The sequence below is a fragment of the Leopardus geoffroyi genome, chromosome B3 (genome assembly GCF_018350155.1).
Source record: "Leopardus geoffroyi isolate Oge1 chromosome B3, O.geoffroyi_Oge1_pat1.0, whole genome shotgun sequence".
NCBI classification, from domain to species: domain Eukaryota; kingdom Metazoa; phylum Chordata; class Mammalia; order Carnivora; family Felidae; genus Leopardus; species Leopardus geoffroyi.
The window spans coordinates 54745675-54760917 of record NC_059337.1 but is presented as its reverse complement, the minus strand read 5'-3'; the positions used below and the strand labels follow the sequence as shown (position 1 = coordinate 54760917).

Here is a 15243-nt window from a genome sequence, read left to right as displayed (position 1 = left end):
ATCATAAGCAGTGTAGCCATTCTTTTAAGGTAAAAGTGAGCAGACACTTTGGTGTTACAAAAATTGACTAAAAGAAAAAATTATTTTAACTGGTTATGATGATCTATTTCTCTTCCTTCCCTTTCATTTGAAGCACATTTTGTTTGTTTTAGAAATCTCCTTTCTTCTACATCTGTGAAGCAAAACACAGTAAAAATAATTCTGTCATCCATGATAATGGTATTAGGTACACTTTGGACACTGGAGCTTACTAATTGTCTTTAAGACTTCTTTTAGTAAACTTTTCCCCCTTTTTTTTGGTCAAGGTTCTTTTTTTTTTTAATTTTTTTTTCAACATTTATTTATTTTTGGGACAGAGAGAGACAGAGCATGAATGGGGGAGGGGCAGAGAGAGAGGGAGACACAGAATCGGAAACAGGCTCCAGGCTCTGAGCCATCAGCCCAGAGCCCGACGCGGGGCTCGAACTTACGGACCGCGAGATCGTGACCTGGCTGAAGTCAGACGCTTAACCGACTGCGCCACCCAGGCGCCCCATTTTGGTCAAGGTTCTAGTAAGCATAAATTGCCAGAATAGTAGGTCTTCTCTATTTCATTTGTCCCGGAATTATTTATTTCACCGAGTTTCAGTGCAGTTTTGCTACAAAGACAGGGAACTGACCATTTCTTCAGTGAACATTTACTGAGCTTCTATGGTATGCCAGACCCTATTTTAGTTGTTGAAGATACAGAAGTGAAATTAGACAAGGCCCTTGCTTTCCTGAAGCTGAACTTCAAGTGGTGAGAGATAACCGCAAACTGATAAACAAATATATACACAAGATATTTGGGATGGTAGTTAAGTGTTGGCAGAATAAAATAGGATGGAGAAAATACATACGTGAGGGAGTTACTCTAGTTTGGAGTTGAGGGAAGCTCTCCTTGAAACTGTCACAGCTGAGACTTGACAAGTGAGGACCGGCCACGTCAAGATCAGGGGGAAGAGCATTCCAGCCAACAAAACAGTTTCTGCAGGAGGCCGCAGGCAGGAGCCCATATGGTGGGTGTACTGAAGGCACAGTCAGGAAGTCAGAGGGAAAGGGGATTTTAGAGTTAGCAAATAGAATTAGTACACAAGTGATTTTATTCAGCAACTTTTGTAGTTTAAATGTTTATGGCCATGCTCATTTAGTTCTTAGGATTAGACTAATTATCTAAGGTTCACACTGGATGAAGCCAGTGTTTCAAAGTCTATGTGGTATATCCTGCCCTGAAGCCTGAAATTTCCCATGATAGGATAGGACACTAGTAGTATTTTAGGAAAATGGCATCTGGTGTTATATTCTTAAATTAAAGTTTCCTTGGAAATAATCTTGCCTGCATGGTAAGAACAACTTGCTTCATCTTTTAACATAATAATTGCTCTCAAGGATTATAAGAGCTTATAGACAAATGGAGCATCCGGTTTTAAAGCTAGCTGGACAGGGAAGAAAGCTATCGTGGATAACGTTTCAGATTTTCTTGGATTTTTTGGTATCTGCACAACAAGAGACCTGATGAATTGCCAGCACATAATAAGCCAGAACCCTGGATCCAGAGAACGTTTGTGATGTCCAGCCAACACAGAACTGCTTTCTCCCCCAAAGGGTGGTCTCCAAATCTGTTGTAGCCTTTGGCAAGATTTTTATATCACAATTGAAAACAGATGCCCTTTCTGCCCTCTCCCTTGTTGTCTGAGTTACTACCATTCAGAGGGTGTGAGCCATGGCAGTCTCTCATGCACCTTCAGAACGCCCTGCAAGAATCCTCATTAGACATTCCTAGCAGAAGTCTTGCTGTGAAACATAGAGAATAGACGTGAGAAGGTGCCAGATTTATGAGGTTCTAGTAATCTGCTTGGTGCATTCTGAATGTTCCTTGTCACAAATCAAAACACTAGTCCTAAGGTTTAATATAAAACATCTCTTCATGCAGTTTCTATTTTGTTATTTGTTTGTTTAATTTAAATTGTAGTTAATGTACAGTGCAATATTGGTTTCAGGAAGAGAATTCAGTATTTCATCACTTACATACAACACCTAGTGCTCATCATAACAAGTGCCCTTCTTAACACCCATCACCCATGTAGCCCTCCCTCTCTTCTCTTTCACCCTCTTCCCATATGTTCATCTGTTTTGTTTCTTAAATTCCACATATGAGTAATTTCATATGGTATTTGTCTTTCTTTGATTGACTTATTTTGCTTAGCGTAATACATTCTAGCTCCATCTATGTTGTTGCAAATGGCAAGATTTCCTTCTTTTTGATTGCTGAGTAATATTCCTGTGTGTGTGTGTGTGTGTGTGTGTGTGTGTGTGTCCTACATTTTCTTTTATCCCACATTTTCTTTATCCATTCATCAGTGATGAACATTTGGTCTCTCTCCATAGTTTGGCTATTACTGATAATGCTGCTATAAAGAGTTTGAATCTGTATTTTTGTATCCTTTCACTAAATACCTACTAGCGTAATTGCTGGATCATAGGGTAGTTCTATTTTTAGTTTTTTGAGGAACTTCCATACTGTTCTCCAGAATGGCTGTACCAGTTTGCATTCCCACCAACAAACAGAGCAAGAGGGTTTCCCTTTCTCCACATCCTTGCCAATACCTGTTGTTTCTTGTGTTGTTAATTTTAGCCATTCTTACAGGTATAAGGTGGTATCTCATCATGGTTTTGATTTGTATTTCCCTGATGATGAGTGATGTTGAGCATCATTTCATGTGTCTGTTAGCCATCTGAATGTCTTCTTTGGAAAAGTGTCTATTCATGTCTTCTGCCCATTTCTGAACTGGGTTGTCTGTTTTTTTGGGTGTTGAGTTTCATAAGTTCTTTATAGATTTGGGGTACTAACCCTTTATCAGAAATGTCATTTGCAAATATATTGTCTCATTCTGTAGGCTGACTTTTAGTTTTGCTGATTGTTTCCTTGGCTGTGCAGAAGGTTTTATCTTGATGAAGTCCCAATAGTTCATGTTTGCTTTTGTTTCCCTTGCCTTCAGCAACTTGACAGTTTCTATTTTACAATATTTAAACCTAATGGAAAATATTTAGGCCTAAAGGACTACGTAATCCTAAGAAAAGCTAAAGCATACTGTCCCTAATGGACTATATTTTTATCACAGGATCTGACCCTAAAATATGCCTGCATTTTATATACGTGACATTGAGAAGCTATAGTATCAAAAATCACTATAAATTCTTGCTTGAAAGAAACTTATTAGATATAACAATGAAATATAATATGTGGGCTTTGTTCAGATCCTGGTGTAAATCAACTGAAAATTAAACAACAATTGGGAAAATTTAATATGTACTGAATATGTGACAATATTAAGTAGTCATTGGTAATTTTGTTAGGTGTGATAATGATATGGAGATTATGTAAGGAGATGTCCTTATTTTATGGAGGCACATACTCAAATACAGAGATGAAAAATCACATCTATAATTTATTTTAAAACACTTCAGCAAGAATCAACTGAAGCATATATGGCAAAATGTTAATAATTGTTCAGTCTCAGTGATGGGCTTGTGAGTTTACTATAGTATTTTCTCCACTGTCCTGCATATTTGAAAATTTTTATAATTCAAAGTTTAAAAGATCTTCGCACATTGGATCACAGACAGGACAGTGATTTTTCAGCTAAGTAGCACTATTTTATGATCACAGTGGATGCTGCTTTACTGTGCCTTTTGTCACATTCAGCGATACATAGCAGTGCACCTGGAAACTAGATGATTTCTTCATAAGTGGGACATTATAGTAAAAATAAATCAATATTCTAATATTGAATAAATCAATATTCAAATCCTTAACCAGCCCTGCCCCCCATACTCTGATTTTAAACTTGGTCTATGATTATAGGAGGTGAAGTAGCTCAGAGGCAAAAACTGAAACATACAGAATCCTAAAGCTAGTATTTTAAACATTTTGTTTCAACCTTAGTTTTAAAAAAGAACAATCTTAAGCTGCAGTTGCTAAAGTCATTTCCTTCCTATCAAAATGTAAATTCAGGGGCGCCTGGGTGGCGGCTCAGTCGGTTAAGCCTCCAACTTCGGCTCAGGTCATGATCTCACAGTTCGTCAGTTCAAGCCCCGCATCAGGCTCTGTGCTGAAAGCTCAGAGCCTGGAGCCTGCTTCAGATTCTGTGTCTCCCCCTCTCTCTGCCCTTCCCCTGCTCATTCTCTGTCTCTCTCCCAAAAATAAATTAAAAAATAAATAAATATTCAAAATGTAAATTCAACAACCTAGATTATATTAACATATATAAAATATTGGCACTGTCTCAGGCACATGCTTGCCAATCAATGGCCTGTCTTCTTCCCTCTCTGTTCAGAGATTTTGAGCAGCTGTTACTATTAAATCTACCTGTGCTGTTTCTTCAGACAGTGTGTTTTTGCTGACAGTATGTTCCAGTACTGGATATTGGTAAGATTTTCTTATCTTGGGATATTTTGATATCTAGACCATGAAATAAGTTGAACTTATTGATGGATATAATAACTTCACATTGCAGTGTGGACTACTGGTGGAACAAAACATGTTGTGTTTTTATTCCCACCTACATTTAACTTGTAAGTTCTCTTTTTCCTTATTTTTCATCCACTTGGTGTCAGTTGTAGATTCTGTAGCAAAGGGTATCTTGCTGTCCCCTTTCTTCAGCCTCAACACTCTAGTAAGCTGTGAGTATTGGCACCTCATTTATTATGATTAGGATTATTAAGCAACAATGCCTATGTGGAGATATTTTAACTTAGAATTAGTGTTAAAAATAAAGTCCTAATTGTAACAGTGAACACCCACTGAGCTCCTGTCCTATAACGCATTATTGAAAGTGCTCTGGGATGAAATGTTGCACTGGTGGAATGCATGGGACTAGAAGACCTGCTTTCTGTCTTCAGCAGTGCATGAACTTTGTGGACATAGGAGAAACAGTTACTGTGAAAAGGGTTTGGCAAGCACAAGCGAATGCCATGGACTGCAAGAGTGGTATAGAGTCAAGAGACTCTTTCCAGCTGGGGCCAGCATGGCTTCCTGAGCATAAAAAATTTAATCTGAACCTTCAGAAACAGGTTAAATTTTGGCAGAGAGAGAAAGGGAAGGAAACTATTTCTGTGTGGTAAATGAGTATCCTCAGGAGCCAGGAGTCTTTGGGTAACTGTAAGTAAGAGAGTTTGGCTGGACGGAGGACCTCCTATTGGGACCCAGCATGCTGAGGGCAGGAATCTGGATTATAGGAAGCACTGGCCAGGCAGTAAAGGTTTGGGGCAGTAACATGAGTAAGGTTGTGTGTTAGGAGCTCCATCTGGCTGTGTTGGCCGCAAGATAGGTTGCAGGAAGGGGACATCAAGACAGGGAAATCAATTTGGAAACCACTGCAGAATAGTTCAAGTGGGAAAAGGAGTAAAAATGTACATTTGGGTAATAACAGCAGAAATAGAAAGGAGGCATGATTACCAGACATGTTGCAAAAGAACTGACTAGATCTGATGAATGAATTTAAGTCCTCTTTGAAAGAGAACAGGAAAATGCAAGCTGTTAACTGTAAGTTGAGTCATACTTCATATGACTCAATTGAGAATGTTTGAAAGAAAACTTTTCATTTTTTGCTTATTTATAGAAAGGTAGCCCCACCCTTGTAATTATTAAACTTTACACAATCCTAAGAAGGGCTGTTTACTTCCTCCAGCCTTGGCTGCCTTTTTACCCATCCCTAAGAATTAGGAGGACGGTGCTGTGGAGAGGGAGGAAATGTAACCTGAAACTTTACTAAAATATGTTGGTTCATAAATGAAATATGAAAGCACCTCCGAAAAAGTGGTAATAGTCTAGGGGGAGGAACCTGGAGGTCAATGCTGGAGGATCAAGTCATGTAGAAAAGGCTCCCTTGAGAGGATGTTCAGTGTCTTTCAGTGGAGTAGCAGAGCCCCCTGCAAGGAGGGAGCTGGGGAATAAATCTTCTGTCCTACTCTCCTCCCTCCCATTTCTTGATCTCCCTTTCTCCAGTCTAGATGGCAAGGGAACCCATTGGTGTAATCATACAGGTCAGCCTCCTGAGGCAGAGAAGTGGGGTAGAGAAGAGGATAGAGTAGAACTGGGGGTGCAGACAAAAGGGAACAGTCACAGCACACTCTTTACAACATATAACAATATGGGGGGGGGATGCTTGGAAGAAGATCTTCATAGAATCATAAAATGTTAGACCTGGAAGGATCCTGAGAAGTAATTCTCAACGTCATTTTAGAGATGGGGAAATAGAACCCTATAGGGGTAGCAACTGGGTACAGTTAATTGTCGCAGAGCTGAAAAGAAAGGACAGACCTTTTGATGTGCAGCCCTGGATCTTTCCAGTTGGCTAGGTGGCTTCCATATAATCACAAGTTCTTCAGGTCCATGGCACAAGCTCAGCCACTCTGCAAGGGTGAGAATGTTAAGGGGGTCTCAGTCATTATTCAAGGGAACGTGTAAACATTATAGAGAAAACCACTGCAGTAGGACATGTTCCTGTAACTGAAGTTAAGAGTCATTGTGGATAATCTAGAAAGTATAGAAATGTTTTAAGGAGAAAATAAAATCACCCATCATCTACCACAGGGATAATAACTGTTAATGTTTTGGTGCTTTCTTAAAGTTTTTAAAAATTAAAATTTATATAAATACATGTATGTGTGAATGCAAAATTAGTATCAATTGTACATATATTTTTGTATCTTGTTTTTTCACTTGATAGTGAATAATTTCTCAGATAGTAAATTGTCTTAGGATCTGAGTTGTTGTTTTGTTTTTTTTTTAAAGATTTCATTTTGAGAGAGAGAGAGGGTGTGCGGGAGAGGCAGAGGGAGAGAGAGAGAATCTCAAGCAGGCCCCATGCTGTAAGTGCAGAGTCTGGTGTGGCACTTGATCCCACGAACTGTGAGATCATGACCTGAGCTGGAATTGAGAGTTGGACACTTAAGTGACTGAGCCACCCAGGCACCCCTAGATTCTAAGTTTTAATGGCAATAATATTTTTTAATGGATATAACATAGTTTTTTAAATGTTTCCTATTATTGGACATTTAAGTTGTTTCTATATTTTCTGTTGCTATACGTGTGTGTGTGTGTGTGTGTGTGTGTGTGGGTACACATACACATGTACACATATATACATATATAAATACTTGTACTTATCTCTAGGATACATTTTCATAAATAGAATTGCCAGCATAAGCATTTTCAGTGGTCCTTTCTGGTGGGTCACAGTAGAAAGAATATGGCCCTGGGATCAGACATCCTGATCAATATTCTGCTTCTCCAGTTTCCGGATATGTGACCTTGGGCTCAGTCTGCTCGGCCTCATTCTCTTACCTGTTAACCAGGGATCATACTACCACCCACACCCCCCTCCCTCCCCAGTGCTGTGAGGAGAACTACATGAAGACCATGCCTTTAAAGTGGCTGAAACATAGGGAGTGCTCAGTACATGTTAGCTCCCTGTTCCTATGGGATGAATTAGTTTGCACGCATGTGTGTGCACATGGCTGGGTGTGTAGAATGAAGGGAAGAAAATAGAAGACTGTAGTCACTATAAAGAAAAAAGTAAAATTGACTTGAAAAGAGACAAATTTAGACCATGAAGATTTCTTTCATGGTCTTGATGGTATTGATAATGAAGATAGAAACAGAAGTCCTCAATGACTATTTTTCTTTGCACTGGGCTGTCCAGTAAACACTTCTAACCTTGTTCCCTGTCCTCTTCCTTCCTAAGTGCTCATCTTCAAACTCTACCAGCGGGCAAAGCACGTGTACAGCGAGGCTGCTCGGGTGCTCCAGTTTAAGAAGATATGTGAAGAAGCACCTGACAACACGGTCCAGCTGCTGGGGGACTTAATGAACCAGAGCCACGTGAGCTGCCGGGACATGTACGAGTGCAGCTGCCCTGAACTGGACCAGCTGGTGGACATCTGTCGGTGAGCCTGGGACAGCAGCATGGGGGGGCTGTGGGACACGGCCACGGAAACTGTTGAAATGAATGAAAAAAAATGCAATATTTTCATAACCTTCTAAATGAAAGAGGATCCTTCCCCACTTCCTATCTGAGGTGTTGTCTATGATACAGAACTGAACTCGTTCCCTCCTAAATATCTGTAGGAGAAATATTGGAGACCTGACTCCAATAGCTTTATGAATCAGTTCTTTGGAATCAGTTCTTCACAATGCCTTTCCATCTTCGGATGATTAGGTATTTCAGGGAGCTTTTCTTAGCCATGGCCCTGCTGTTACTTTCTCATCATATTTTAATCAATGGTATATCCACTACAATGGGGGCCCTGCCAGCATCTCCTGTTTGGTGTCCTAAGTGTAGTAGATTTTTTCAAAGGAAGGGAGAAAACAGAAAAAGGCCCTCAGACCTGATAGTGTATTTGGGGGCAGGGGAGGTTGCTGAAGGAATTACTCAGAAAGCTTTCCAGATTTAGGTTAAGCAATTTGGAGAAATGAGGACTTGATGAAAGCCTGGCTTATAAATGGTTGGTTGAGACAGAAATGTAAAGGGGAAAACTCTTTCACAAAGCCTGAGAACAGCTTCCTTGTAATTGTTAGAGAATGGGGATAATAGAGTAGAATGGTCACTTTACCCAGAAGGGATTTCATTGACCTTGGGAGGACTGAAAGGGAAATTGGGAGAACTCTCAAATGGCTAGATGTTATTTCCACTGTGAGAAGATAATGCAGAACTGCCTGCAATTAGTAATGAAAACAAAATTAACCACTTGGCGCCTATGGCTTGCCTCATTCATTACCACACTTCCAGCCTGAAAAGTTTAAATCACCTAGCTCCACTGATCACAGATGGCATGTGTAACCCAACTTGTAGAGAGACTTGAACATAACATTGATGAGAATCACTCTGCTGACGTCAGAGTTTGCTCACTAATTGCCAAAATGCCTTCCAGAGCTTGTTCCACTATAAGTGCTCTTTTCTGAAAATATCAAGGGCCCAGTAAATGGAAGGGATGAATATTATTCAGTTCTGGAAATTAAAAGAAGTGGAATGATTTGTGCAGAAATCAGGCAGAAGTGTCTTTGCCTGGAGGGTAGTGGGGTAGTTTGACTCCCCCCTGAAAAGTGGTGAAGGGGCATTGGTCAGCCTCCTGGAATCCCCTAGTGAACCTTCTCTTCCTGGGACTGTCAACCAGCTCTCACTCTCATGGAGCCTCTCATGGGGAAAGAGGGGAGTGACAGTTAAAAATAAATTGAGTGGTAGTGGTATAAAAAAAATAGTGCTATGAAAAAAAAAAAGAAGGGATAGAGAGTATCACGGTTGGATGGGTGACCTTTATTTTTTTTTTTATGGGCTCTACATGCATTTTATTTTTTTATTTTTTTCCAATATATGAAATTTATTGTCAAATTGGTTTCCATACAACACCCAGTGCTCATCCCAAAAGGTGCCCTCCTCAATACCCATCACCCACCCTCCCCTCCCTCCCACCCCCCATCAACCCTAAGTTTGTTCTCAGTTTTTTTAAAAAAAAAATTTTTTTTTTCAACGTTTATTTATTTTTGGGACAAAGAGAGACAGAGCATGAACGGGGGAGGGGCAGAGAGAGAGGGAGACACAGAATCGGAAACAGGCTCCAGGCTCTGAGCCATCAGCCCAGAGCCTGACACGGGGCTCAAACTCACAGACCGCGAGATGGTGACCTGGCTGAAGTCGGACGCTTAACCGACTGCGCCACCCAGGCGCCCCTGTTCTCAGTTTTTAAGAGTCTCTTATGCTTTGGCTCTCTCCCACTCTAACCTCTTTTTTTTTTTTTTTCCTTCCCCTCCCCCATGGGTTTCTGTTAAGTTTCTCAGAATCCACGTAAGAGTGAAAACACATGGTATCTGTCTTTCTCTGTATGGCTTATTTCACTTAGCATAACACTCTCCAGTTTGGATGGGTGACCTTTATAGTAAGGTTGAGGAAGGCTTCTCTGAGATGATGATGTTTGAGCGGAGACCTGAGGACATGAAGAAATGAGAATAGCAAGTGCATAGGCCCAGAGGTGGGGATGTGGCTGTCACATGTGAGGAAGAGGTCACATGAAGAAATGAGAATAGCAAGTGCATAGGCCCAGAGGTGGGGATGTGGCTGTCACATGTGAGGTCAGGAGGCTGACCAATGCCCCTTCACCACTTTTCAGGGGGGAGTCAAACTACCCCACTACCCTCTATGGACAACTCATAGGCTGGAGGGCAGTAAAGGAGAGAGTAGTAGGTGATGAAGTTGGGGGGGGGAGTGGGGAGGCACAGCACAGGGCCCTCCTAGGCCACTGGAAGGACTTTGGCTTTGGGTGTGGAAAGGTGGCAGTGGAAGTGCTAAGTGATCCCATGCAAGGCGTGCCTTGAAGGAAGATTCAAGATAATTGTTGTGTGGGTGAAAGACAGGAATCAAGATGACTCCTGGGTGTTTGGCCTGAGAAAGTTTGCTTGTTTCTGTCAAAGCCACATTTTGGGAAGCGGTATTTCACATTTTGGGGGGCAGAATTCTCTCATAGTGCCATAAGGTAAGAAAGCAGGAGGGGTCCTTCAAGACCTGAGCAGGCACTAGGAGGTGAAGTGATTTGAACAAGTAAATGTATTGAGTTGGTGTGAAAGGTCTGGTTCCTCATCCAGTGCTTTTGCCATGCCTCTCTCTCTCCCCTGAGTTTACTGAGATATGATTATGTTGGAATGTAGGTCATTTTCCTTTCCGGCTTTAAAACTTTAATAATGGAGGTTTGTGTTGTCCTAGTGTGCAGCATGTGAACACTGGACAAAGCCATGTTGAGCGGGGGAGGCAGTGTGTGGAGTAGGAGGACAACTGAGTTGAAGTTAAGAAGGTTGAGTTCCAGCTCTGCCACTTTTCCTTCTGAGCTCTGTGATTTTGCATTGTTGTCTTGTTTTATGATCTCCTGTGTCTTTTTCTGTTCTAACCATCTATAGGTCTCTCTCTCTCTTTTTTTTTTTTTTTTTTTTTTTTAATGTGGTTCCAGTGAGGGATCTAATAGCTGGGTCTTAAAAGAGTTTAGAAGAGCACCTTTTATTATTATTTTTATTTGTTTTTGGAAAGTCCTTTCTTAATGCCTTGACACTCAAATTTAACACTTAAATTAACACTTACTTATTTTTTTTTAATTTATTCATTTTGAGAGAGAGAGAGAGCATGAGAGACAGAGAGAGAGGGAGAGAGAGAATCCCAAGCTCCCATGGTCCGCACAGAGCCCGAGGCAGGGCTCGATCTCACAAACAGGCAAGATCATGACCTGAGCCAAGATCAAGAGTCCGACAGACACTTAACTGACTGCATCACCCAGGCATCCCTAAACACTTAATTTCTCAAAGTATTTCTGTCTAGCTCATTTCCATCAGCTGCATTTCTTTTTTTTTTTTATGTTTATTTTGCAAGAGAGAGAGAGAGAGAGAGAGAGAGAGTATACGTGTGTGTGCATGGGGGCGGGCCACAGAGAGAGAGAGAGAGAGAGAGAGTCCTAAGAAGGCTCTGCTCTGTCAACACAGAGCCTGATGCAGGGCTCAATCCCATGAACCTTGAGATCATGATCTGAGCCAAAACTAAGAGTTGCACACCTAACGGACTAAGCCATCCAGGCGCCCCTGCTATATTGCTTTTCTGAGGAAAATTCAGTTGTGTCTAGTATAAGGAGCTCATTCTCTTTTTTATGGGCTTTTTTATTTGGAAAGTCAATTGCAAACCATCAAAATTAGTTTCTACTTATTCGAGAATCATATAGGGATCGAGTTTCCCATATTGAAAGATTACCTTTTGTTGTGTTGTAAATATTGGCCAGAATAGTTGTCTGGTCCCTAAACTTCTGATTTAATTAATTTTTTCTTTGTTGTCACTGTGACCAGCAGATAGTCTCCAAATGTTCCAACTGGTTGCCAGTTACTAAAAGGCCCTACGTGGCAGAGCAACCTCCTAGGAGGACAGACTGGGGGAACTAAGTAGATGCAGTCATTGATGCCATTCCTCCCTACAGCCAGCAAATGCTTTGCCCCAGGGTATTTGTGTCCTATGTGGCACTGAAGTCTAAACTCCACTTTCAAAAGCTCTTGACACTTGCGTGTGTGTGTGTGTGTGTGTGTGTGTGTGTGTGTGTAAGGGGAAAGAGGAAGGAATGCAGAAGAATTAAAAAGATAGTGGTGAGATGGGGTGGTTAAAAGTGAGAGAGAAAGACGGATAATAGTCGTGGAGGGTAAATGAGTAGAAAGGTTCAAACACAAAATGAGATGCCCTTAAGCCCTAGTTCCTCCTGAAGCTTCATGACTGTAGCACTGGGCTAGGTAGGGGAGGTGCTGGATGTGCTGGGAAGGGCCCTGGCAAGGCCTGGGCCACTGGTACCATAAAGTCAACCTCTGGTAGAGTATTCTTTTAAGAGTCACGATCATCTCTACACTTCCCTGTCCCCTTTAAAAGTGTTAACACCAGTGGAGAAGGCATGACTAAGACTGGGCAGCCTTAGAAGGTTGGTTGCCTTCCCGAGACCAAACGAGGGAGGAGGGAAGCTTAAATGGGTTCAAGGAGCAACAAGGCCAAAGACAGTCTTTACTTCCAGGTCTACTTGTGACACTTTAAAATTCCTTTAGTTTTCCTGAAGGCCTGCTTGGAAACTATTTGCATGAAAACACAACTAATTGATTGAGTGAATGAAGGATTTTAATGCCTAGATACTTAGGGCACTTACATACAAGCTAAAATTTTTTTTTTAGTTTAATTTTTAAAACTTTTTATTTAATGTCCAGTTAGTCAACATATGGTATAATATTAGTTTCAGGAGTATAATTCAGGGATTCATCATTTATATACAACAGCCAGTGCTCATTACAGCAAGTGCCCTCCTTATTCCACATCACCTATTTAACTCTTTCCCCCACTCCCCTCCCCTCTGGTAACCATCAGTTTGCTCTCTCTTGTTAACAGTCTGTTTCTTTGTTTGCCTCTCTGTCTCTCTCTTTGTTCCCCTTTGCTCATTTGTTGTTTCTTAAATTCCACATATGAGTGAGACTATACAGTATTTGTCTTTCTCTGACTTATTTCGCTTAGACTTATACTCTCTAGCTCTATCCATGTCATTGCAAATGGAAGGATTTCATTCTTTTTTATGGGTAATATTCCAGTGTGTGTGTGTACATACATACCACGTCTTCTTTATACATTCATCAATGGATGGACACTTGGACTGCTTCCAGAACTTGGCTATTATAGATAATGCATGTATAACTTTGAATTAGTGTCTTTGCATTCTGTAGGTAAATACCTAGTAGATTGCTGGATCGTAGGGTAGTTCTATTTTTAACTTTTGAGGAACCTCCATACTGTTTTCCAGAGTGGCTACACCACTTTGCATTCCCACCAACAGTGCAAGAGGGTTCCCCTTTCTCTGCATCCCCTCCAGCACCTGTCATACAAACTGAAATCTTATTGTGATCTGAGCTAGACTATATTCAAAAGGCATCTCTAGGTAGCTAGCCTATAGGAAAATGCGTAAGAAGCTGCTATATGACCCAAGCAGAGAAAAGAGGGGGAAAAGAAAGGATAGAAGAGATCACTGACACTTGCTCTGTTTGTCAATTGAGCTTTTTCAGTGCTCTTTAAGAGAAAATCAGTTTAGCATTCAAAGAAAGGGCCAGGGAGGGAGAAGGAAACTACATTTATGCTGTTAAGCTGTTTATTATTTTTATTAAACTAATGTTAGAAAACCTCAATTATGTGAAACAAAGTATAATAGTGAGAGAATAAGATGAAACTTGCCCAATTATAAAATAATTCTTCTAAATGAACAAAATGTAAATTTTAAGAAACAGCTAAATTTTAAAGTAGGATTCGTTGAGAAACACAAAGCAATTTTCAAACCAAATCAGTTATATATGAGATAGCTCATTTGTTATCAATTTTCCTGGTTATACTTAAGAAAAAATAGTTAATGTCTTTTATTTCTATTTAGACACTTGCTGAAATTAGAGACCTCATTGCTGCATCATTGCCAAAGCTATTAAGGGAAATGAATGACAAATGTTAATAGGCTAACAAAGATTACAAAAGTTAATTTGCTGTCTTCCTCAGAAATCTTTTCAAACTTTACTCCATGGCTATGCTGCTCAACCTTTTGCACCCATTCTCCTGAGCAGGTCAGGGGAGAATGAAGTGTAAACTCCTATTTGTATGTTTCCTTCCCCGTGATCTTGAGGCTAATCTTTACACTCTACCAAATAAAGGGACAAGGCCCTTTCCACTGCGCTTAGGGGCTCACTTCTCTTTGGGCCCCTGTCTTCCGCTTACTGTCCTCTCCACCCCCCTAACCCTGTATATATATATATATATATATATATATATATATATATATATATATATACCCTTTGCAGAAACCAGCTCATCTTTCAGGGCCTTTAGTAGCTTACGTTTCTCAAACAGACTTGTAGTTACATTTTCTTATACTTTCTCATTTGAACAGTATTTGAAGTCTGTGGTTTCTTGAATCTAAAGCAATCTGAGTGTTTCTAACTTGGCTGCAAAAGTCATAGAAATTCTTCTGGAAGTTCTGTTTTCCTGAGATTCTAGCCGGAAGATTCTAGGCTTTAGAGCAGAAGCTAGAAGGCTTTCCAGATATAAGATATATTACTGACAGGTTATATTTATATATAATATATATATGTGAGCTGTCTCACATATAATTAAAAGTTGTTTTACATACTTCAAGAAATGCTTTTTTAAAATTTAGCCATTTCGAGGGGCACCTGGGTAGCTCAGTCAGTTAAGCGTCCAACTTTGGCTCAGGTCATGATCTCATGGTTAGTGAGTTCAAGCCCCATGTTGGGTTCTGTGCTGACAGCTTGGAGCCTGAAGCCTGCTTCGGATTCTGTGTCTTCCTCTGTCTCTGCCCCTTCCCTGCTTGTGCTCTCTCTCTCAAAAATAAATAAATAAATAAACTTTAAAGATAAAAATAAATAAAATTTAGCCATCTCTTAAAAAATGCATTTTGTTCATTCAAAATGATATTTTATAATTGGGTGGACATTATCTCTTCATTATTGTACTCTGTTTCACATAATTGAAGTTTTCTAACATTGATTTAATAAAAAAAAACAGACTGGGTATATATTTTGATATTTTAAAACAAGTGTAATAATCCCAACAGCTATTTATTACAACCTACCAAATGTCTAGAATTGTGCTGGGCTGGGCCTGGAGAGATATAACCTCT

General features: G+C 40.3%; 1 protein-coding gene across 3 annotated transcripts in view; it reads left to right on the top strand.

The window, feature by feature from the left end:
- The window catches only part of GALK2 (galactokinase 2), a 146024-nt gene that overhangs the window by 122090 nt on the left and 8691 nt on the right, over positions 1–15243 (top strand). For all 3 annotated transcript variants that reach the window (XM_045449790.1, XM_045449789.1, XM_045449788.1), the window contains exon 9: positions 7767–7968. In XM_045449790.1, coding sequence (XP_045305746.1) covers positions 7767–7968 — 202 coding nt within the window. The remainder of the gene's footprint in view (positions 1–7766; positions 7969–15243) is intronic.